Here is a 24,695-nt window from a genome sequence, read left to right as displayed (position 1 = left end):
TGAAATAACTCTGAGGGCCTATTGTAATTATGCAAAGCGTGGGCCATTAATGGTGGTTTGGAATCTTGATGACTCCCATTAACCAAGACAATTGTCTGCAGATGGCTGTGCTTACCTGTAAGTCTTCCTGTGTACGTGTGTGCTGGCAAATGGGCAATGAAGTCTTGCAGTGACACGTAATCATGTTACCTGAACTGGAATCCATCTTTAACCTGGTGTCTTTCCATTGAGAAGGAGGGGGTGGGAACCCAGAGAGGGACAGAGGATTCCCACCTTATGCAAAAGATACATAAAGGGGTGGAACAGAACAAAGGGGGGGAGGAGCCTCCATGAAGAATCCCCTAGCTACCACCTGAGCTGGAACAAGAGCTGTACTAGGGGAAAGAATTGTGCCCAGGCCTGGAAGGGGTCCAGTCTGAGGAAAAAACTTACTGAAGCATCTCTGAGGGTGAGATTATCTGTATTCAGTTTGATTAGACATAGATTTGCGCATTTTATTTTATTTTGCTTGGTGACTTACTTTGTTCTGTCTGTTACTACTTGGAACCACTTAAATCCTATTTTCTGTATTTAATAAAATCACTTTCTACTTAGTAATTAACTCAGAGTATGTGTTAATAACTGGGGGAGCAAACCACTGTGCATCTCTCTCTATCAGTGTTATAGAGGGCGAACAATTTATAAGCTTTATACAGGGTAAAATGGATTTATTTGGGTTTAGACCCCATTGGGAATTGGGCATCTGATTGTTAAAGACAGGAACACTTCTGTTAGCTGCTTTCAGGTAAATCCGCAGCTTTGGGGCAAGTAATTCAGACCCCGGGTCTTTGTTGGAGCAGACGGGAGTGTCTGGCTCAGCAAGACAGGATGCTGGGGTCCCGAGCTGGCAGGGAAAGCAGAGATAGAGGTAGTCTTGGCACATCGGGTGGCAGCTCCCAAGGGGGGTTCTGTGATCCAACCCGTCACACACTTTTCCCATTATGAAAATATCCTTGTAACATTTTTGTGAACAGCTCTTATTTCAAAACTACTGGAGGCAGAAACCTGGTAATTGGCATGGAAACACCCCTCACTGAGGAGAAATAACCAAGTGCATGAAGTGTTCTGTTCTCTAAGATTCTTGCAACATGCCTCCACCTTTCCCCATACCTTCCGATAGCTGGACATGCTTTTTTAAGGTGTCAGTTGATTCCTTCAATGTTCTGAGCTCTGATGGGGAAAATTCAACCTCTCTGATTGGTCCTCTGGGTACAAATGGAGTCAATATAGCTGAAGGTGACTGATCAATTCCAAGATTACGAAGATACGTCTGACACAAAGGGGGGTCATGGAACAAAGAAAGCAATAAATATATATGGTACTGTTATAAAGGAACTCAGATTTTAACTTACCTCAACCACCATCTCCAAAACACACAAAGTTTTCATTTTAAACATCCCCCTGCCCTTGAAAAGTTTGTTTCAACCTATTCTCCAGTGGATGTACCAACAACAAACCCAGACCACTGGATTTATTACATGTCAAGCCATCGCTCCACTTGGTCTTAATTTTAGGCCTCCTTCCCTTGATAGTATTCCTTTAAAATGGTCACTAATTAAAATCTGGAAGGAAAAAATGAGGCTTTGGTTTAATAGCCCTTTCTACCAAAATGAGAACATGGCACAGGGGAACATACCCTTCTCCTGTCCAAAAAATACCTTAAAACTTGGGCTAGGCATCAGGAAAAATTCCTTAACATTTAAGGCCAATTATACCATGGGACAGTCTCCAAAGGAAAATGATGGAAGCCCCATTGCTAGAACTGTTTAAATGTCTTATTGGACAAAGCAGTTGTGAAAGCATTACATGGTACAAGCTGCACTGGCAAGGAAATACTTCCTTTTGTTTTTTTTAAGCCTGCTGCCTATTAATTTTATTTGGTGACCCCTAGTTCTTGTGTGTTGTGAGGAGTAAGAAACACTTCCTTATTTACTTTCTCCGCACCAGTCATGATTTTATAGACCTCTATCATATCCTCCCTTACTCATCTCTTTTCCAAGCAGAAAAGTCCCAGTCTTATTAATCTCTCCTCTCATGGAAGCTGTTCCATACCCCTCATAATTTTTGTTACATCTGCATGCAGTATTCAAGATGTGGGCGTACCATGGATTTATATAGAGGCAATATGATATTTTCTGTCTTATTATCTATCTCTTTCTTCATGATGTTCTTATGTTCTGTCCCTACTAAACAAGAACAGTTTGAATCTAAAGAGAGCACTTGAGATGATAACCCCATTTTTACATCGAACCAGCAGCATGCCTGTTGTGATTGCTGGGAAGTTTCTTCAAGATCATCACTTGGATTTGTTCTTTAGAAAATATAAGAGCTTTTTGAAGAAACTGCATTGGGGTTTTTTTATTAAAACTTTTTGTAAATCTGTTGGCTTGATATTCACGTTTGTCTAATCCAGTGGTTCCCGAACTTTAACAACCCATGAACCCCTTTCACTAAAATGTCAAGTCTTGCGAACCCCCTCCTAGAAATGAATATGTCTAGGGATTTTCTCCCTTACCTGAGCATAAATTATAAAAGCAGGGTTCTTGGAAATATAATTTTTAATGCCATGCTCATTACACACTATTTATTATTTATCATTACAGTATTAATTTTATTACATTATGAAAATGGCAAAACTCTTTCAAGATCTCACGTTCGTAGCTTGTATCACTTTGACTAAGCCTGTTATAAGACAAGGCTCCTATGTTTCATCAAGGAGTATCAAACGTGAAACAGCATGAAGGTATTTAAGAAGCCAACTCAAATACAGAGTTCCTCCTACACAAGCATTCAGGTCTTGAGCCATCCAGGCAAACAACACACTTTACAACAAAGCTTAAACTTGTTCTTCATAATAATTTTAAAAACAACACTAGCAGCCTATTTAATTTTTAAAACAGCAGAAAATATCCACTTCCCTTTCCATTTCTTATAAGGAGTCTTGAAGTTTAAATCTCCTCAATGTGATGGATATGCTTGCTTTGATCTGCATAGCTCTTGGAAGTCCCCAGGACTCCGGGCTGCTGGCCCTGTGCTGCCCGAGGTCCCTACGGACAGCTCTGTCCGCCATTAGGGAATTTTTCCCCCCCGAGAACCCCCTGTAACATTTTGCAAACCCCCAAGGGCTCACGAACACCAGTTTGAGAACCACTGGTCTAATCCCTTGTCTGCAGCTCTACACCTTTCCAAGTGGTTTTATCAGATCAGTGACTCTTTCCCTTCTCACACTGAATTCAAATTGAAGAGGAACTGACCAATTTTCTTCCCTATTCAACCTAAAGATTAGAGGAGAAATCTAGTTGCCTTGTCACTCCAGCTCCTACCCCAAATGAAGGGAGAAAAGAAAAAGCAATCATTCTGAATATGCTACTATAACACAGATTCAAGGGACCTCCCCAGATCAGTTAGGAAAATGATTCCCCCCTCTCACAAAGTCTGCAACACCAGTGAAGACACTTGCCAGGTAAGCAAAGCTTTATCTGATTCCTTCTCATAAGAATGGTTTAAATTTCACCTTATCTGTATTATACATTCTGCACTGGCTGGGGAATGAACTAAATGACTTTTCCATCTCTATTTCTATTATTGTATTATAAACATACATATTAATAGCCAAATGTATGATCAAATCTCCTGAGTCCTGTCAGTGATTTACGAGAAGAGAATGCCTCAAAACTAATATTAAAGGAGAAATGCTAATTCTATTTATAACAGAGATAGTTTGTAGTCTCTGATTCTTACATTTAATGAATTTCACACATCTTTCTTTCAATATTTATCTTCCTAGGCAACTGAGAATAGCCTTATATGCACACAAAAGCTGTTCTAAGATTATTTTCGCGGTGTAAATTTCAAGGAATTTTCAAGGAAAATAAGAGTCAAAGTCTGATTCCAAAGACTAAATTGTTCTTATAGAAATCATTTTGCAAGAGGAAGAGCCACTTATTCTGAATTAGAAAGTCCATTAACATACATCTGCATTTAATTTTCACTAACACTCATCAGCTATCAGCAAAGGCAAGTGCTAACATGGCTGCCACCTCATCTGGCAGCCATCCTATATCTAGCCACTCTGAAAAGAGAGGGAGGAGAGAATGGATTAGCAAAATAAGATCCCACTGGTTTTTATGTAAGGAACTGTAGGCAGAATGGCTATCATTTTTTTTATATGTGTTCATTAATCATCATCTGTTTAAGACTTTTACACTGGGGCAAACTTAAAAGGAAAGAATATTTATAGAAGAAGCCATCTGCTTCGCCAGGAATTTTTTGTGTTGCTTTTGCTATTATTGAAGATGTGTGGGTGTGTGAAAAGTTCTCTCTCTTGCAGACTAGCTTCTCCCCAGAGTCTGTGGTGGAATCAAAACCCGACATTTGGGACATCACAGTCTGCTTACACGGAAGAGACTGGAAGGTCAGAAGTGGCTTGCCGATGCACTGCAAACAAAAATTCTAGCACCTTGTCCTTTATTTCAAGGCTCTGCTTCACTCAACCCCAACCTAGATCACTGATCTTGTCTCCTTTTGCTTTTATCCTTACCTTCTACATTCAGCCACTGTCCCACTCCTGCCTTCATGCTACCCTCTACGCATGGAACATTCACCCTAAACCCATTGCCCAGGCATTTCCACTGTGTTGAAATACACCCTAAAAGTGTACTACTTCCATATCAACAATGAGTAATTAAAATACTAATTCAACATTATGGGACAAATTCACTACTGCCATAAACAGATACAACTCCATTTCAATGGTGCCATGGCCATGTTAGTCAGTAATACATTTTACCCTGACTGCAGAAAGAGTATAAGAAAATAGTGTAGGAGAAAGTGAGTTTAGAGGATTTTAGCAGTATATATTTTAAAGTTATCTTCAGTGAAGGAGTCCTTTAAAATTACTTGGTTCAGTTACCTTATTTAGAATCTTAATCATATTAGCTAAAATCTAAGCTGAAGAAGTCTGTAGCTGTGGCACCAAATAGTCTTACCACACATGGGATATTAAAAGCTTCTATAACTACACCAGTCTCTCCATACAATGGGCCCTTTCTTATGATGTTCCAAGCACCTTCAACTCCTATTGCTTTTAACATAAGTTGAGGCCGCTCAGTCATCCTATGATTAAACCTAAAAAGAGAAGTGGCAAAATTACAAGCAATATCTTACCGGTATTCTTTCTTCAATATTTATCTCTTTTTTATCTGGAGTTTTCAAAGTAGGATCCCAGAAAGGAATGACGTTATCCCCATCTAAACTGGTGAAAAAATCCCTGGCAACTACTGAAGAGGAGCTTGCAGCGGTCAAGTCAACATGGCTACTTGCCTGTGAACTAGCCAGGAGGTTTAAGCTATCTGGAGAAATGTCATTTAAATGATCCATACCGATCTGGTTAGTAGAGAGTTCTGGATCATGTGACTGTCTGGTATTATTTTCAAGACCATTGTGTTTCTCTTGCCCATCACTTGGATAGTATTCCTCCTCCCTGAGAAGTTGAGCAACCCTTTCACTGGAAATGAAGACATTTTGATCTGAATTTTGTCCTATGCTATTATTGTCGTCATCATCACCACCACCACTGGACCCAGTAGAGACAAGAACAGCTGTAAACTGTGGGGTTGTGGAGTCTCCTAACTGAGCACCACTTTTTCTAATTTCAGGCATTCCAGAAACTCTGCTCTTTTCTTCTGTGGGCTGAACAACTTCATCTGGGTTTGTTGCCTGAACAACATCTATCTGTGAAGCCTCTCTGCTGATTATATGTACTGAGTTGTCAGACTGAGACCTGGTAAGTGGTGAAGCATGTGCTGACGTTTTATCACAGGAATGCAAACTGGTCATTGAGCCTGTCCCTCCCAAGGGTGCAGCTAAACCGCTCTTGAGGTTACCACTGCTGCTGCTCTGCTTTGAGAAAATACGGTTTAAGGAATCAGCAATTGCACTGTAGGCTTTCTTCCTTGGAGAAACTCCACTCAAGCCACATAAAACCAAAGCATCAGGTATCTTCTCCATTGGCTGGTTCACATTCCAAGCTCCGACCTTTTCCATGAAATTAAGGGTAGGGAGAGACTGGATTCTTCCAGTACGAGGATACATTGTTCTTAAAGACTCACAACTTTCACTGTTTATTTCTTGTCCACTCTGGGATGCATGATGCTTCTCAGCAGAAGAAACAAGTGTATTTGTAGAGGAGTTCCTAGAAGTTTCTTCATTTAAACAAGTAAGAGAAGCCTGAAGATTTGATTTGATAGGAAGGGGCTTACCAGGTACTTCCTGCTTTTCACTTCTGCTTACAAATATCCCCGGGGTGGACTGATAGATTGGTTGAGCTAATTGTCCAAAGAATGAACCATCATCTACAGGAAGATTAAATAAAGGTGAAATGCCTGTATTTTTATGTCCCCTTTCTATGGTGAAGTCTGAAAGAGTTAATTCACTTCTGTTAACTCCAGACGGGATTTCCACAACAGTATTCTTCTCACTGCATGTTCCACCAGATTCTACACTAGCTGTGACTGGCTGGTCAGATGCGCTGTCCTTGACACTAGTTTTGGACATAGCAGAGACAGGCTCCTCTTTCTGTTTCCCAGACATTTTAGAAAACAGTTGTTTTTGCTGCTCATCTAGAAGCGCCCCCCGGGGCTCCATGGTAACACCAGAGAACCACAATCTGCCAGAGTTATTCAAATCTGAACTATGTCCCTTGGACAACATGAACATTTCTGAAGGGCTTGCAGAAAACACATCTGGGGCATTGGAATTTTTAAAAGGTTCTCTCCTTGAAACATCAGAAAACATCATGGAGGAGCCAAGCTCAGGAACACACTTTTCTTCTTCCAGCTTCTGATGTGATTCTCTTACAAACACTTCTGACTCCCTGTCAGAAACCTCAACATTTCCTACTCGCTGCATTGTTTCATTTTTCCCTGGGTCCCTAGCTGATATGCTCTTGCATGAAGAGCTTTCTGAAGATGAGAACCCACCATGGCTCGATAATCCTATTTCTTTTTCCAGAAGCTCAAGGAGGAGAGGAGCTGGCACATTGCTGTCTAAAAGGAAGGGATCATTATTTACAAAACCACTAGTAGCTTCCTTTGTAGCAAATACTTCTGGACGCTGTAGTGTTTCTGGCTTGTTTAGCAACATTTTTCTACTTGGGTCGGTTACATTTTCATCTCTATTAGGGATGAAAGACTTGTTGTTAATATCAAGTTTATAATTTTGATCTTCAGCCTTCTCCTTCCTCTCCACAGGTATCTGTCCAGAAAGACACATGGGGTGCTGAGACAAATAGCTGGTGCAACTGGCATCACAAGGTTCTACAGTGCTGACTGCAAGTGGGTGCTCGGACAGGGTGAAGCAGCCACTGACCGAGTCTGAAGGTATTTCAGTGTCTGCCAGCTGCACAGCTTCACTGATCTGCAAAGGCTTTGAATGCTGCTCAGAAGCATCAGAAACATCAGGGGTTCCTCTGGAAGAGAAAAGAAAAGAAAAGAAAAGTAAATGTTTCTCTGGTAACATTTATTTTCAACACCCACATTTTCTGCCTAAAAGAAACAAGCTAAAAGGTAGGACATCTACATGAGAGCAAACAACTAGGATTTAGCAACACATACATCTGAAGGTATTACCCAAATAGATCAAGCAGATTCTTTAAATCCTTAAAGACAGGATAATTTACATTAAAAAAATGATTACTATATCCCCATAAATAATGGTTTGGAAAGCTAACTAGGCCAGGCATGAAATGAACACCAGGGGTTGCAATAGTAAGAGACTTCCGCAGATTTCTTACATTTTTGTCTTCACCCTGAATTATTAGATGCCTTATTTGCTTTTGATAATCATTCTTCTACGAGTTTCACTCCACTGGGCATACAATAGTTATTCAAAATTCATTGGAAGATCAATTCCAGCTGACTCCACAGTCTTAAATCACATGTTATTAACCAGTAGTGAAACAATAACACGTGACACTGGGATAAAACATACTTTTTTCCTTCCTGATGCCTGGATTCTTGTGTCAAGTAACCTAAATATTGACAACATTGCAAGGACACTGCCTCCAACTCCGAGAGCTCGGAGAGCAGGAAGGCTCTCTACCGGAGCATGTAGGTCCCGATGGGCAAGGCGAAGGGGAGCAAAGGCTTTCCTTTGGAATGCACCGGAGGACGGGGCTCCATCGGCACAGAGGATTCTTCTCTGGCAGGCAAAAACAGTGCCATCAGGTGGAGGAGATCTCTGGCAGCTTGATAGGCTTCCGGCATGGACGGGAACTGAAGTTGCCAAGTAGGTGCTGGGGATTGAGGTGGGCCGGACTTGACTGCCTCACCCGTGCAGGAGTCGACCTAGAAGGAGATGCCGAGGAGCGGCCCACCTGGGGTTTCACTTCTCAAGGTTTAGCCGGAGCAGAGCAGTCATCCAGTTTTCTCTTCTTTTGAGGCACCGGTGAATGGGAGCGGTGCCTACTGTCGGACAGGTCCCAAGAGGAGCCATGGCGGTGCCAGGCATCTCTGGTGTCCTTCTTCGGCGTCGAAGACGTAGACGGCACTGGGGCGCTCCGCGTCGAGGATGATGCCAACAGGGTCGGGTCTCTCGAGCCTGGGTCGGATTGGGGGCGCAAGGCTGCCTCCATGAGGATCCCCTTCAGGTGCTGATCCCGTTCTTTAAGCGTTCCTGGGCGGAACTCGCGGCAGATCTTACAGTGATCTTTCTGATGGGTCTCCCCCAGGCACCTAAGACACGATGAGTGCAGGTCACTCTTAGGCATGCGCTTGGCGCAAGCCACGCAATTCTTAAAACCAGGGCCCGCGACATGCCATGGTGCCGGGTCGGAGAGGCGGGGAATAAAACCCCAACAACTATACTGTACTAACCTTTTCATTGGTACTACAAACTAACTGAGAACTATATACACGGAAAAGCGAAGAGAACTTGCTGAGCAAGAGCCAAGGGAAGTTCCAGCCACTGTCACTGGCGGTAAGAAGGAACTGAAGGGGTGGTGGGTTGGCAGGGCTATATATTAGGCACCATGAGGGCGCCACTCCAGTGGGTGCCCTGGCCAACCCGACAGATACTGCTAAGGGAAAAATTTTCTGGCCAACATGCACGTGCATACACGTGATTGGAATAGACATGAACCACCACTCAAAGAAGAGCTCAAGGATATTTAATCAGCTTTTATCCAATTTCTGTCCTGTCCACCTACTAATGCGATCACTTTAATTCATTATGCCATTAATACAAACTATCTGCAGCAAATTCTACTTAATAGCAACCTGGATACTAACAACTTCTGGTTAATAGCAACATTTTGCCAGGAACTAGTCCTGTCCCATTGATTTTAATGTTAATGGGATTCGGATATTGGCAACAGCATGTGTTTATTAAGAACACTTTGTGGAAGAAAGGCCCCAACTACAGGCAGATTTGCAAGGCTACACCCAGCGAAAGAAACGCTGGGATGCGTCTCCCTTGCCTGTAGTCCTGCAAACCTGCCTGCAGCCAGTGCTCAGCACCTCCCAGAGCTTCCTTCTGGTGCTACAGCCCTGCAAACCTGCCTGCAGCCAGTGCTCAGCACCTCCCAGAGCTTCCTTCTGGTGCTACAGCCCTGCAAACCTGTCTGTGCACAGGACAACACAGGAGGTAAGGAGCTGTGGGCTGCAAGGAGATGCTGTGGGCAGGGCAATGGTGGAAGTGGGGCTGCAGCCCAGGTGCCAGAGTTGCACAGTATCTCTCCCTGCCCTCTCCAGGAAGCACTGGGTCGTGCTGACTCCCGATCCCTGGAGAGTACAGGGAGAGGTACCAGGTAGCTCTGTGGCAGGGGCACCATTTAGGAAGGACTATGGGGGTGCTCCTGCCCCCCTCTGAGTTTTGTACAGGGTGTGCTCCCAGGCAGAGCTCTTAACTGTACAGCATTAGTGTGGAATGTGAGTTCTGCAGGGAGGTGCTTCTCCCAGCTTGTGCACCTGGGGCAGGAAGCCAAATAGAGGCAGGGTGATTAATTTAATTACCGGTCCTTTCTCATCTTAAAGATCTGGAAGTCAATAGGAATCCCACTGCAGGGGCTGTGGAGTGTTGCCCCCTCCACCCCCCCCCCCTCCGAGTCTGCAGGAGACTCAGAAGAAATATAGCCAAGCCCTCTGAGCCAAGTTTACATTAAGAAAAGAGGGAGATGTGAGGGGCGTAGGTGAAAAGAAGTGGCCAAAACCCAGGGAAGGGCTAGCAGTGGTATAGAGAAGTTCCCACTCTACCTGTGGTACTGATGTGGCCCCATCATTATAGTATCTTGAGAGCCTCACATCACAACCCCTCGGTGAGGTAGAGTAGTGCTGTTATTCCCATTGTACAGACAGGGCACTGAGGCACAGAGACGAAAGGACAGATTTTCAAAGGTATTTAGGCACCTAGTGGGATTTTCAAAAGGGCCTAGCAGGTTAAGTGCTTTGTAAACCCCATAGATGCCTAGCTGCATCTTTGGGTTCCTAAAAATCTTTGAAACCCTGTCCATAAGGCACTGGCCTGAGGTCATACAGGAAGTCCATGGGGGGATTAGAACCCAGGTATCTCAGGACTAACTCCCTATCCACTGGACCAGCCTATCTCTCTGCTGCATGCCGCAAAAAAGAGAACTCTGATAGATGGGAGCGAAACCAAGGAGGACAGTTCTCTGAGACTACAGCAATTGGTCCCAGGCAATTGGGAAGGATGTCATGGTTGACCATATGAAAAGCAGCACAGCGGACAGGAAGGATGAAGAAAAGAGAGAGAATGAGAGTCAGATGAGAGGAGAGAACTTAACTGCCCCGGGGGGGGGAGGGGGAGGGGGGGGGGGGAGGCAGGGGTTGTAGAACAATGCCTGCTGTGCAATTTTAGATTTTAACTGAAAACTATTTTGTTTTGTCATTTTTTGTTCTAGGGTCAAGAAAAGAAAGGAATGAGAAAGTGTTGTACGAGTATCAGATGTGTTTATGCCTCAAATTCTTAAGGTTTCAGCTGTATCCAAGCCAATTCCAGAACAAAGAACAGAAACTGCATCCACAGTCCATAAAGTCGACGATTATTGTCATGATTTGTATTATTCACTGGGCACCATCTGTGTGCTCAGCACTGTTCAGAATATGCCAGAAAATGTAGTCTCTGAGTCAACGTGTATAGGATGTGTAACTCTGGATAAGATGGCTCAGATATTTAAGTATGAAGTGTATAGTTATTGACCACGTTATCACATGTTCACTGTGATGTTAATATCTCTGAGTGGTGGCACTGATGGCAATTGAAATTTTACTTGATTAAGGACTAGAAGATTTGACCATCTAACTTTATTTCAAGAGGAAGAGCCACCCAGAAGACCTGTGCCTATTTATTTTCCTTTCCTGCCTGCAGTGGCCTTGACATACCTCAGAAGTCTCAATTTTTTTCTCAACTTTAAAACATGGAATTTTCTTGGGGTTTGGTTTTAAATATTCTCCTGTGAGAACTGCAACTAAATCACTGTAGTGTTGTGTTTAAGAGCCTTCCGGAAAGTAACTAACCTTTAAACAGAAGTGAAAGCAGTGTTGCCAACTTTCATGATTTTGTTACGTGTTTCATGATCATTACTATTTACCTTAAAGTCAAGTGGATATGTGATGATTTCAGCCATCATTTGTAAAAAAAAATGAAGTTTCTAGCCCTCGTGGCTGTGGAGAAAGCTTCAAAATCTGACCCCAGTGCACCCGAAAGGCTCACAAAGCAGAAAGCAAATAAAAATAACACCAAATCTATTATTTTTACATAATATGATGATTTTAAAGCCAATCTCACAATTTTTGGTGAGCCTGATTCATGATTTTTGAACATTTGGGATTCGCAATAGTGTAAAAGTGACTTGAAAGTGTCAGTTTCACTCCTGTTTCTAGTCTATTGTTTGTAGTAGGGTTAACACCCCTGGAGCCCCGGGTAGGTGCAATTTAAACTCATGGGGCCTTGCCCTAGTAGAATGTTTCCAAAAGTTGAATGATCTATTCCAGGCTTGGTGAACTGCAAAAAAGTGATAGAAAGTAAGCTAGATTTTTCTACAATTGTTGTATTCAAGAGTTAGTAACAAAGTAAGAATATACATTAAAATTTTAAACCTAACCAATGTCCCTTAAGTGAGTTCACACAAGATGTCAGAACATGTTAGTATTAGAGTCTAATCTTTATTTAATTTTCTTTATATTGGAATTAGATACAGCACTCCTGTGAGATAATTTCTAAGTTGTTATCTGCAAAAAAAATGAGAGTTTTCAGGTGTCTAAATAGCCCCTGGAATCACGGTTAAAGTTGCCCCCCACACACACACAAAAATCTGAAATGGCACCCCTGCTCCGTGGGGCCCTTAGCACCCCCATTTCCTGTAGAAAGCCCTAACATCTGGGCTGCAGCCTCTTACCCTGCCACTGCCCGGCTAGCAGGCAGGGATGGCACAGCCCAGCACTTCCTTCCCCAGCTGCAACCTCACAAACCTGCCTTCCACTTATTGGCAATCCCCACATAATGGCATCTTTTTGCTAGCAACAGAGGGGTTGCTAATAAGTAGATTCTACTGTACCTGGAAATTCTTTGAATCACAGGCACACAGAGAACATATAATGCAGAGAATTCAAACAACACACAGTAATTTCAACCCACCTTAGAGGAGCAAAATCCAGCTCAGTTTGCTGAAACAGGGTATCGTCCAAAAACTTCTGACCTTGCGCTGAATAAGTCATCAGTAGTGGGAGACAGGGAGAGAAGCGACTATCCTGAATTTCTGTTAAGAGTAAAAATATCATGATGATGTGGTAATAATGCAATAGTCATGGCTTGCTAAGCAACCCCTTACTAATCCAACTGCCCTGCCATCTGGCATAGTTTGCAAGGCTAAAAAAATGCCAATTATGGTAAAAAATTACATAAACCAGCAATGCTAGTGACTGAAGTAGGTGAATCAAAAAGAAATAATACACATTTCAAAGAAGTTGGTATGGAAGATCACATTGTGATTCTTTATACAGACATGCAGCTATATAGATGATGGAATTTCAGAAATCGGATGTTTAGAATCTTAGAAAGTAGAGCTAGAAAAGTACTCATAAGTCACTCAATCTACCTACCCACCCAGCACGCCCAATTGTCGATGCAGCTTCAATATCTGGGTCAAAGGTCCAATCCAGCTAAATGCCAAGCCCCCTCAATTCCCAGTGAAAGGGCTCAGCACTTTACCAGATCAGTCCCTATGGAAGGCGGATGCTTTGCTTTACTGAGCAACACAGGACAGTCAAGATCCCACTAATCTGCAGAAAAATAGCACCTATGTCTCTGTTTTAGGACTTAAATTACAAGAAAATACCAAGTTTGACAAACAATAGTTAAACTTATACTGATACAGTCTTCGCTTTGAAAGATTTCAAAATGCTATACACATTGCACATCAAAGGATCAGATCACTCACCCAAAACTAATATGCACCCGCTTCTGGAGAAACTCTGGCTTGACAGAGCACACCACCACCACAATACATTTTTGGAAAGGAAAGTAAACAATAGCTACTACAACTGCAGGGGGAACTTAGTTAGAGAAGAGTATAATTACTCACATTGGAATTTGGCTAGTGCACTAGCGCTAGCTGAGCTACCACAAGTCTGTCTACCCGGGCTGTGAATCACACCTCCCACCTGCAGTGTAGACATCACCATGAGTAAAGGCAACTCCTTGGACTAACACAATAGTGAGTTTATAAAAAGTAGTACCAAATCACAGATTTTTAGATGGATTTACTAGACTGCTGGTTTCCCTTCCCCTCTCAATCAGAACATATCTGGCCATAGAGTGCTATCTGGGTTAGTTGTCTCTCTACTTGTATTTAAAGCCAAGTGACCTAATAGATCTTTTCCATCTCTAACTTTTATGATGTTGGGTTTTAGACTTATTTGCATCTTGATCCCTTTGTACAAGAAATGGGATCTCTGAACCTCTGTGTAATAGCATAAAATTCTCAGAGCCCACAGAATGTGCTAGCATTAACATCTATTACTGTGCCAAGCACTGTTATATTCTGTAGCAGTAAGTGTTGATTTCTCTGGCACATTTCCTTGTTTTACATGATATGCCAAAGGTCAGTTTACCCAGTATGAAAAAACACTTTGCACTTATAATTTATTTTTCATTAATTATCAACAAAAGTAGATATGGATGTTTTATATCACAAACAAAACAGAAATTTTACAAAAGTTACTTATTTATACAGTATACCAGCGGGGCCTTTTACAAGTACACACCCATTTTGATACAGGTAATATCGACCATCTAATATTATGATAGGTGAGCAGACCTCTGGCATTTCCAAAGTATTAAATTATAAAAATCCATCTGGCGGGGGGGGGGGGGGGGACATTAAGAATCTGATTGCATCATCAGTCAGGCTGATGCTTGTATCATCAGTCAGGATGAGAGATTACTGATTCAAATCCTATCTAGTATTTTAGGCTTAGTTTGCAGTTTTGTTTATTTGCTAGATAATCTGCTTTGATCTGTTTGCTATCACTTATAGTCACTTAAAATCTATCTTTCTGTAGCTGTTAAATTTGTTTTATGCTTTATCTTAACCAGTGTATTTTGAGTGAAGTGTCTGAGGAAAATCTCAACTTGGTTAAAACAACCTTGGGGGGGCGGGGGGGGGGATAACACAAGCTTGGGGGGAGGGATAGCTCAGTGGTTTGAGCATTAGCCTACTAAACCCAGGGTTGTGAGTTCAATCCTTGAGGGGGCCACTTAGGAATCTGCGGCAAAATGGGTACTTGGTCCTGCTAGTGAAGGCAGGTGGCTGGACTCAATGACCTTTCAAGGTCCCTTCCAGTTCTAGGAGATAGGATATCTCCATTTATTTATTTATTTAAGCTTGCTGTGCATATCTTTCTCACAGAGAGGGGAAGGCAAACTATATTAATGAACTTACATTGTCCAGATTCCTGTGCAGTGTAAGACAGTATAATTCTGGGTTTATACTGCAGCAGTGGGTGCAAGCCTGGAGAGCTGGGAAATTGTCTGTCTGTCTTTGAGTGGCTTAGGTAAAGCATTCAGGTAGCTCAGTTGGGTGTGTGGCGCCACCTGCTGTCGTGTTGGTTTTTTGCCAGAAGCTGGGGATGGGCGACAGAAGATGGATCACTTGATTACCTGATCTGTTCATTCCCTCTGGGGCACCTGGCATTGCCCAGTCGGAAGACAGGATACTTGGCTAGATGGACCTTTGGTCTGACCCAGTATGGCCGTTCTTATGTTCTTATGATCAAAGGGCGTGGTGAGGCTGGCTCAATCTCCAGCAGTGTGAGAAAAGGGCCAGCCCAGCTGGAGGGGTAGAGCCCATAGTGGTTCCCCCAGCTTCCAGACTGCATCCTGGGGGTTACAATCCATCACAATACATTTTAGAATTGATGTAGGGATTTTAATTTTGGGGACGGGGGGAGTGGAGGCGAGCGTGGCTCCATTATGCAGTGGGGAGATTATTACACGAACTGAGAATTCCATCGCCACAAAATCATAGACCAAAGGCGGCCCAGAATATGGGTCATTCCCCACATGAGCCACAATAATAATGTGATCACAAAACAATTTCAAATAATTCATTCTATCTCTGCAGCTGTCTCTACCACAGTACAAGTCACTAAACACCTCAGTCCATGCCTCAGAGTTTACAGTCTAAATAGATTAGACTGGGACATCCACAGGAAAGTTCTGTCCCCTGCCCCCCCCCATTCTCTCTCACCCTAATTTTCAGAATAATGTTAGGAAATACCAATTTTTCTACCATGGTTTGCTGTGTGTGAATGTAGGAACTTTTGAGATAGCATTTGGAAGTACAGTGGGTATGTGCTTGGTGCTCTTTGATAGCATAGAATGCCAGGTGCAGAAAGCAGCTTGAAAGAAGGCAAGACAAGTATCTGAGAATGGAGAGGTGATGTGGAATAAATGGCAGTCGGAAACGGCAAAGGGCATGTAATGACAGCAGAGGATCAGTTTGTGGGGAACACCAGAAATGTCCCAAAACATCACGCTGTACATGTCTGTTTCCCTGGCTTTAAAGTTATTGTGACTAATTATTAACTCTACAAGCAGGAATAACCTTTCATTTTCTTTAAAATTGGCCTTACCTTGAGGCATCTCAATTTATTACTATGAGAGGACCAAAAGATCAGCAGTGGAGAAAATGAACTACTCTATCTAAACAGTTGTTTTAAACAGAGGAGTAAACTCTGTCTTGTTCTCCCTACCTCTAAATCCTCAACTTCCCTCTCGCTCTCTCTGCCTCCTGTCCCCTTTCCCCCCTCCCCCCCCCCAACACACACACCTTAACGCAATCTGCCATCTCTGAGCTACTAGCCTGCTCCCTGCATGGAGTGACTTTTTGCTCCATGTCAGTTCTTTCCTGGGCTGATTGACCAATGCGTCCCATTTCCCCCCAGGTGTCCAGCCTTCGGGGAATGGTGGCAGTGGTCAGTGACCAGCAGCAAACAACTGAGTGGGTCAGGGAGGCAAGCTGGAGAACAAGTGGCAAAGGAAGGAGAAATTCTCAGCAAAGAGGAAGAGGAGCCAGTTAAATTTACTCTAGTCCGATCTTAGACCCATCTTCCAGCAGCCTGACCCCTTCCTTCCTCAATATAGTGCCCCCTAGAGGCTAACTGGAAACCAAGGAAGCTGGCCGGCTAAACACTCCCCGAATGTTGCACTAAGCCAGTGTTCAAGGCTACAGAACTAATTCCTTACACAAATACAGTCCTATCAGTTTTTAAAAATGTACCTTCCTCTCCCCTCAGCATTTTTTAAGGTTTTCTAATTTTATGCTACCTGAAACATCCCATTTTTGATCACTTATTTACATCAGGAACAGAAAGATCATCACTATCATATTCTGGCTGCTTACGGTGACTTAAGGGATCATTACACCAAGATGTACCCTAGGCTTTGTGGGCAGAAAAGCAGGTGCATGATGCTCAAAGCAGCAAGTGACGTCAGCGCAACACTCTTTGAGCATCTTGTGTCAAAACAGTAATTCTTCCTGCTGTCACTCTAAAGGTCAAAAGCCTTCTCACAGTTGAATTTACCGAGCAAGCAAACATGGGCATGCTACTTTATCTTACAGTCTACTGACAAATCTGAATGCCAAAATCAAATTGCTGTTCATGGAAGATTAAAGAGAAAGGCAAAAACAAAACAGAACTTTCTTGGGTTTGTCTGTTTGCTCTATATGTAGATCCGGTGATCTCAATACAAATTTCATAATGGAATTTAAAAGGAAGCTGCAAGGCAGAGTTACAGATTCAAAATACTTTAAAAAAAAAAAAAAGAGAGAAAGCCAATGTTGTTAGAACCAATATTTCCCCCTCAATAAAACAATTTTGAAAATTCAAGCTTGTGTGTTGAGCTACTGCTTAACGTGTACTGTACCACTTTCTACACACTCCGTTTTTCATTCTCTGCTTCCTAAAGTACCTCCAGAGTCCTCAATATCCCATCAAAATTGAGCTCTGTACTCTAGAATTAAGCCAGACCAACTGATACAATGTTAAACAAAACCGTACTTGTTGACAATGAGTGCTAAGTTGTGTTCATCATTGCATTATTTACTTTCGCTTCTCAAGGTCATATTCTAACATGATGCATTTTCTCAGTGTAGACAACCTCTCCGTGTAGGCAAGGGCAATCTGAGTTTGCACCATGAGAGCTAATTTTACTGAACTAAGCACTTTTAGATCTTTGGAATATCACAAAAGTGGATTCTTTTAACATCATCCATTCATGATAAATTTCCCTCTACCCACTAGCACATGGTATATTTTTTTCATTGAATGTACTCCTTTACATCCTTCATAATCACCGCATGATTTCTGATGGGACGCTTCCCCCTAAACAGGTTTAATTCATTAAGTAATTCATTTGAATGCATTCTTCTACCATAGCAGCCTCTTTGATTGCATGCATGCACTGACTGAGCTACTAGCAATAGGATATGCCTTGGTCACTAGAGGTGAGTTCTGCCTGGATCCAGCACCCCAAAACCCCTCCTGCGGCCCAACCCCCTGCCCCGAGCCCCCTCCCACACTCAAACTCCCTCCCTCTTAGTTAACTGGAATTTTTGACTTACTGGCACCCCCTTTCCCCCCCCCCCCCCCACTCCCCTGACATGCTGGATAACAAAGCTTTTACTGTATATCCAAGAGGAATCTGATATAATTGAAAAATACATTCAAATAAAAAAGATTTGAATAAGTCTTACCGTGATAAGGTATTTCTAGCTAAAATTCTTCAGAAATAAATATTATTCAGATGCCTTTTGTAACTGAAAATAAAAATCTTGTGCAACATTAAGTCATTGACCTAGCTGAAGCATGATAAAGACCTATGTTTATACAGCACCTTTCAGCGAAAGTTTCAAAAACACTTTACAAACTATACATGGAGATTATTTTTCCTACCAGTGAAACGTATTACAACACTGCACAACAACTTCAGAGAAAATGAAGAATACTTTATCCACTTCAGAAGAGAAGGATTTTTTACATAGGCGATTATATACACTTATCACTTAGTGGTTTACGTTATCAAAACACTATACAAACTGGACTACTTCACCTTCTACCTTGCTAAGTATTACTCCCTCTTTGCAAGTGGAGACAGTGAGGCAAAGAGGTTAAGTGACTTGCCCAAGGTCACAGTGCAAGCCACTTGCAGAAGCAGGATTACAACTCATACGTTTTTAACGCCTGCAGGAACCATTATATCATCTAGTCAGGAACCCCCAACTCTGAGTTCACTCAACTATACTATCCTTGCCTTTCTAATTATAGTTACCAAGACTGGAACTTTGTTCAAACACTAAAGATAACAGGTTCTCTGGCTAAAAGTAAGATACAAGTGGTCAGGTTCTTCATTCCAAAGATGGACCTTGACAACAAAGCTACATAGGACTTATTTCGAAAAACCATTGATCAGAACTGTAATAAATTAAATCCATGCTAAGGATTGTGAATGCTCAGTAAGCAACTAAGCTTATTTTGTTAAATGATTATTCAATATACCCAATAGCGGAGTGTGTGCCATGTCGCCTGTATGCCGCCTTCCAAGCCCTTCTGTCAGAGTCAACAAGCCTTCCTCCAGAGTAGGTAACTCTGTCAAGTCATTTCCACCATCAGTCAGGCCCAGCCTCCTCCCTGATGTTGCCGCTAGATGGCTGACATCCATTTCTGCTGGAAGCTGATACCATGACTCCATTCCCTAAAACAATTTGGAAGAAAAATTCTTTAATTTTTAATTAATCTTACTTTTGTTTCCAAAATCAAAAGTTTAATAATAAGCTATTTGTATTATTGTAAGCAGTCAGAATGAGCTCTAACCTGGAGGTGAGCTGTGGAAAAGGACCTCAGGGGCCGATCTCATTTGCCTGGACACACCCACCCTGCCTAGCATGATGGGACTGCTTGCCCAAATGTTCACTTTGGCTGCTGTGGGATCCCCAGTCTCTTTGTCAGGAGTAATAAAGTGTTGTTATCCTAGTTATGTGAATCAAGGACAGTAGAACTGTACTTGGCATTTTATGACGGAGGGACTCGCCCTCAACTAAGTAGCACTCGCTAGGCAAGCGACATGGGTTCCAAATCCCAGTGAATTGAGAGAGGCTGGGGATCCTACAGCAGCCAAAGTGACCATTTGGGCAAGCAGGCCCATCCTGCTAGGCAGGGTGGGTGTGCCCAGGCAAACAAGATCAGCCTCTGAAGTCCTTTTCCACAGCTCACCACCAGATGTCAGGGTAGAGCTCATTCTGACTCTGCTTACATTATTATTGCATTAAAATGTATTTTATAGTATAAACAGACAGTTCTTCTATAATGTCTTGAATATATTCCTATCTACTCAGGTATAAATAAAGGCCCCAACCAAAGTAAGACAGTTAAATCCAAATATGGTAAGCAGAAGCATGCAATATCGCTGGTGCATTAAACACAGACTTCACTTGGATATAAACTTTGAATGTGACTCAACAGCATTACACAAATATGACCCTTGTACCAGTCAATGTTGGTCAATTCCCTTGCAGGATGATTCTTTAATAGAAGGAAATCCCTTCTGGGATGTCACATTTTCAAAAGGATCTCCCAACCGCACAATCAAGGATTACAAGGTGAATGTCCTACCCTTCAAATGTGGGTAAGAGAAGGCACCAGAAGTCTTTGACAAAAAGTCACCAACAATGTACATTCATAATTACTAAAGCGTGCAATGAGCATTGTACTTGGTAGAAGACAGACCTTCCATAGGGCTAAGACAGAAGGCAACATGAATTGCAGAGGAGGGAAAGGGGTGAAGAAAGGCCTTCAACTAATGTTCCCTCAAATTTTTTACATTCATGTGTGGAACGAATTTTGTTATGTGCACCAATAAGGAGTTGATGTGTGGCAAGGGTGGGGTCGAGAGGTTCGGAGTGTGGGAGGGGGCTCAGGGCCGGGGCGAGGGCTCTGGGGTGCGAGAAGGGGCTCAGAGCTAGGGCAGAGGATTGTTGTGTGAGGGGGGTGAGGACTCTTGCTTGGGGTGTGGGCCCTGGGATAGGGTTGGGGATGAGGGGTTTGGGGTGCAGGAGGGGGCTCAGAGCTGTGGTAGAGGGTTGGGACGGGGAGGGTGAGGGCTCCAGATGGGGCTGAGGGGCTCTGGAGCGGGGCCAGAGATGAGGGGTTTGGGGTGCAGGCTTCCCTGGGGCTGCAGCAGGGAGAGAGGACTCCTCCCAGCCATCTCTCGCTGCAGCAGCCCAGGGCCAGGGGAAGAGGCGTCTCTCCCCGGCCGCAGCAGCTTTGGGGCTGGGGCCGAGGGAAGAGGCACCTCTCTCCGCCTGCATGTCCCTTGATAGCCTGCTGCTCGGCCACGCAACTTACAGGGAACTTAGCCTTCAATCCCTTACTGCTGGGTCCACAGTTTAAGAAAAGGCGTGGGAGGTAAGTGGGGGGAGCAAAATATTGAGTGTGCACAGGGAACCTGAGGATACAAGGGAGAGAGGAATAAGAAGTTTTCTTAAAGTTTTCCATCTGGATAAAAGCCTCCAATCCTCTCCAATGTCCAACATCTCCATATTCCACTAAGGTACAACTCTCTCCACCAACATACCTCCTACAGATTTGCAAACATTTAGAAGACAGCACCCTGCTTTGATGGGCCACATATTACCTGACCAAGTAAAGGTCCCTCCAGCAAATCTTGTATGCCAACCCAATTTAAATAACATTGGCACTTTTTATTTTAAGAATTCTGGGAATTTTGTAAACCAAATAACTTTTGCCAAAAAAAATTAAAAGGTTGAAAATGTGTTTCAAAAGGAGCCCAGCTAACTCTCCCCTCAAAATACATTTTCTACACAAAAATACTTTTAAAAAAAGTTACAAAATCTGCAAATGAACAGTTGAAGTATCCAGTCATTTCCCCCATTACCACAAGTCTCTCATCACTCAATATCACCCACCCAAGCTGAACTCTGCCTCCAAATAAAATTTTGGAAAAAAAAAAAAAAATATATATATATATATATACACACACACACACACACATACACAAAAGGTCCAAATAAATTACTAGGGGATTATAAATCTTAGTCCTTATTGAAGAGATCAATTTCTAATAATTTGTTATTGACCCTTGCATATAGTTTTGGATATATTTTATTGGAAGGCAATATTAAGTTTGCAGTGTAAATCAGGTAGGACGACAGTAAGTGATGGAAGATTATATGGCCTTGGGGAACTACCTGGATTCCTTCTTGTTAGAGGCTAGTTAAAGTTCCCCTGTGATTGAAAACACCCCTGTATTCACACCCTACAGACTACTTTAATCATCTTTGTACAAAATATGCCTTGTGAGGTATCATTTGAAAACTAATAACTCGCTGGTCAATAATATGATGAAATGTATATAGCAATGTTATATGTAAAGTTATTAAATCCCCCTGTATGATGTTATTAGCACATGTTCAAAACCAAACAGCCCTGCACAGCTACAACTACAGTACATAGCCAAAGGTTGTTAATCAGATCTGTATTAAACAAAGTACTGTGTATTTACCTCAATTTACATATAAGTAGTAAACAGGGCCAGTAAGACAGCAGGGGAAGCAGAGCAGATCAAATTTGCATTTTAGCAAACACAAGTGGGGAGAAAGAGCATGGTGCCTCCTTAATCACCAGACTCCATGTCGCCTTCCTCAATGTTTGAATGAACTTTGCTTTGAGAGGTAAACTTCAGAAGAATCCACTTCAAAGATTCACTAGGACTACAAAAGAAAGGGGCATAATACACCAAGCTCTCTCTCTCTTTTTCACCCAAGAAGACAAAGGCACCAGCACCTTTGGGCCTCTGGGAGATATCCTAACCAAGGAAGGAGTCAGTCACCATCTTGCTGGAAGACTGTGCGTGAGAAGGGCCATCTTAACAAAGCCTTGGACCAAATCTTGCTAGATTCAGTTTTAGACTTTTAGATGTGTGTTTTCCCTTTCATTTGCTTGTAGTCATTTCTATCTTGAATTATTATACTTGAATTCACTTAAAATCCTATCTTCTTTTGTTAATAAACTTGTTTCATCTTTAATCTTATCAAGCCAGTGCTGTGTTTGAACGGTTTAATAACTCCGGTTAATGTAACAAACTGTTGAATATTTACTTTGTACAGGAGCAACGATCCTGAATATCTGAACTGTCCAGGAGAGGGCTGGACAATGCAGCGCACATTTTTGGGAAAATTCGGGACTGGGAGTGTGTTGAGGTCACCCTGCCAGTAGTAAACAGACTGGTGGAAGTCAGACTGTGACTGGTGTGTTGCTGATAAGCTGCTGAGGTCAGAGCTGCAACTATGCACAGACACTCCGAGTGTGACCTACATGCTGGTAGGCTGTTTGTGAGTGGCCTAGGTTGGGAATTACAGTAGCAAAGCATTATGAGGCACCCATGGTTATGGGTCAGGCGGTGACAACCCCTCACTGATCTGGACTGCACCCCAGAATATTACACTCCCTGGACGGGCAGTGTAAACTCGCCAGGGTGAGAGTGACAGAAGACGGAATACATGGTCCAAACGAAGCAGCTGAAGCCGTTACCTTTTACTTTCCAGGCTTTCAGACTTTTTGCATTTCTTTCGAAGTGAAAACAACAATAGAAACTTTGCTGGTTGTTAGGTAGACTCCGACGATACACACTTTCAAACTTAACCGGGTTTGTTGTTCACGGAGATTCATTCCAACAAGGTTCTGTTTGTTCTCTACCAGAAGACATAGTGCCAAAAACTGAAAAGACACACAGGCACTGTACAGCATCAAATCAAGTGATCCCGTATGAATGACAGGCCAGTCTCAATGACGTATACTAGCGAACCAGCCCCCACACTCCCAGCATCTCCATCTATGGAATGTAACTAATCCTTTTTGCATTAACCCAAACAATAAGATCTTGAAGGTCAGAACACAGCAACCGAGAAGTCTGATGGACATCCTAAAGGAGGGAATTCCACCACTGCAAAATTATGCCTCCAATCCAAACCACATTGAATCTCTCCACCAAAAAGAACCACCTGGATGATGTCAAATGATACAGGATGAATACAGCTTCCAGCACTGCTAAGTACAGTACCAACAACTTGCTGAAGGGCAAACAGATCTTTACCCTTTGGGGGGGTTTGCAGGTAGAGTGCTTTTTAAATAATCTTTGAAGTATGTATCTTTAATTCTATAAAATTTGTTTTTTTAATGACTGAATTTTAAAACAGCTTTTCTGTATTTTCAGTTCACCTTTAAGCATAATGCAGCACCTTTTATTTTAAGTATGTTACAGTTCAAGTAATTTCTTAAAGAACTTGCAGTGGGATTATCGAGGAAGCAATTAAACAGACAAAATTTAATTATGGAAAGGGCACTAAGCAGTTTTCAGTGCAGAGAATTAAGTTTATTAGTCATTTGTGATGTACCAAGTAGCACTGCACCATTAATATGAGCACTTATAATTTATAACTGCAAAAATATTAAAATAAATGAAGAAATAATGTCTCATTGAACTGTAACAGAATATAAAGAGTTTTATTTAACCTGAATTGAACACATAGTCAGTAAAGGGAATATAATCTCCAGACTCAATTTACTCAGAGTTATTTCTTCTTTTTGAAACATTTAATGATATGTCCAGAGGCTGTTTTCTCAAGTTGGTATTTTGCTATACAAAGCAGGACCCTTGACCCAGATTCTGCCAGGCATTATGCCAGGCATTTCCTATGCATTTCTGACTGACTCAACAATTCTTTTAAAGAACTGTAATTCTGTATTGTAAGTTTTACGGTAATAAATATTTGGCCCTAATCCTTCAAGGAAAATCACAATGACTACATCATCATCTGATTACAACTATTCTCATTCACACATGAACAAACTCTATTGGGCCCAAGTACTGAAAGTAACCCAGTTACACGCATTGAATTGAAGCAAACTTTTCTGCTAATATGCAAATCTGATTATTTGAGACTAGTCTGACAATCTAGTTGCAGCAGAAGACACTGTCACATAAAGAATCCAAATTTGGGACCCCAACTTACCATAGGAGGGACCACCATGTACTTGCTCTTAAGCAACCTGTGGCTGTGAGGA

At 42.3% G+C, this 24,695-nt stretch overlaps 1 protein-coding gene across 1 annotated transcript in view; it reads right to left on the bottom strand.

The window, feature by feature from the left end:
• The window catches only part of ALMS1 (ALMS1 centrosome and basal body associated protein), a 132,436-nt gene that overhangs the window by 66,535 nt on the left and 41,206 nt on the right, over positions 1-24,695 (bottom strand). The window contains exons 4-7 of the mRNA XM_054029647.1: positions 19,113-19,308; positions 12,691-12,811; positions 5,206-7,507; positions 1,150-1,309 (exon numbers count right to left, since the gene is read on the bottom strand). Of these exons, the coding sequence (XP_053885622.1) occupies positions 1,150-1,309; positions 5,206-7,507; positions 12,691-12,811; positions 19,113-19,308 (2,779 nt within the window). The remainder of the gene's footprint in view (positions 1-1,149; positions 1,310-5,205; positions 7,508-12,690; positions 12,812-19,112; positions 19,309-24,695) is intronic.

The sequence above is a fragment of the Malaclemys terrapin genome, chromosome 5 (assembly GCF_027887155.1).
Source record: "Malaclemys terrapin pileata isolate rMalTer1 chromosome 5, rMalTer1.hap1, whole genome shotgun sequence".
NCBI lineage: Eukaryota > Metazoa > Chordata > Testudines > Emydidae > Malaclemys > Malaclemys terrapin.
Note: the sequence above shows the minus strand (reverse complement) of the source record. Positions and strands in the feature narration are given on the sequence as shown.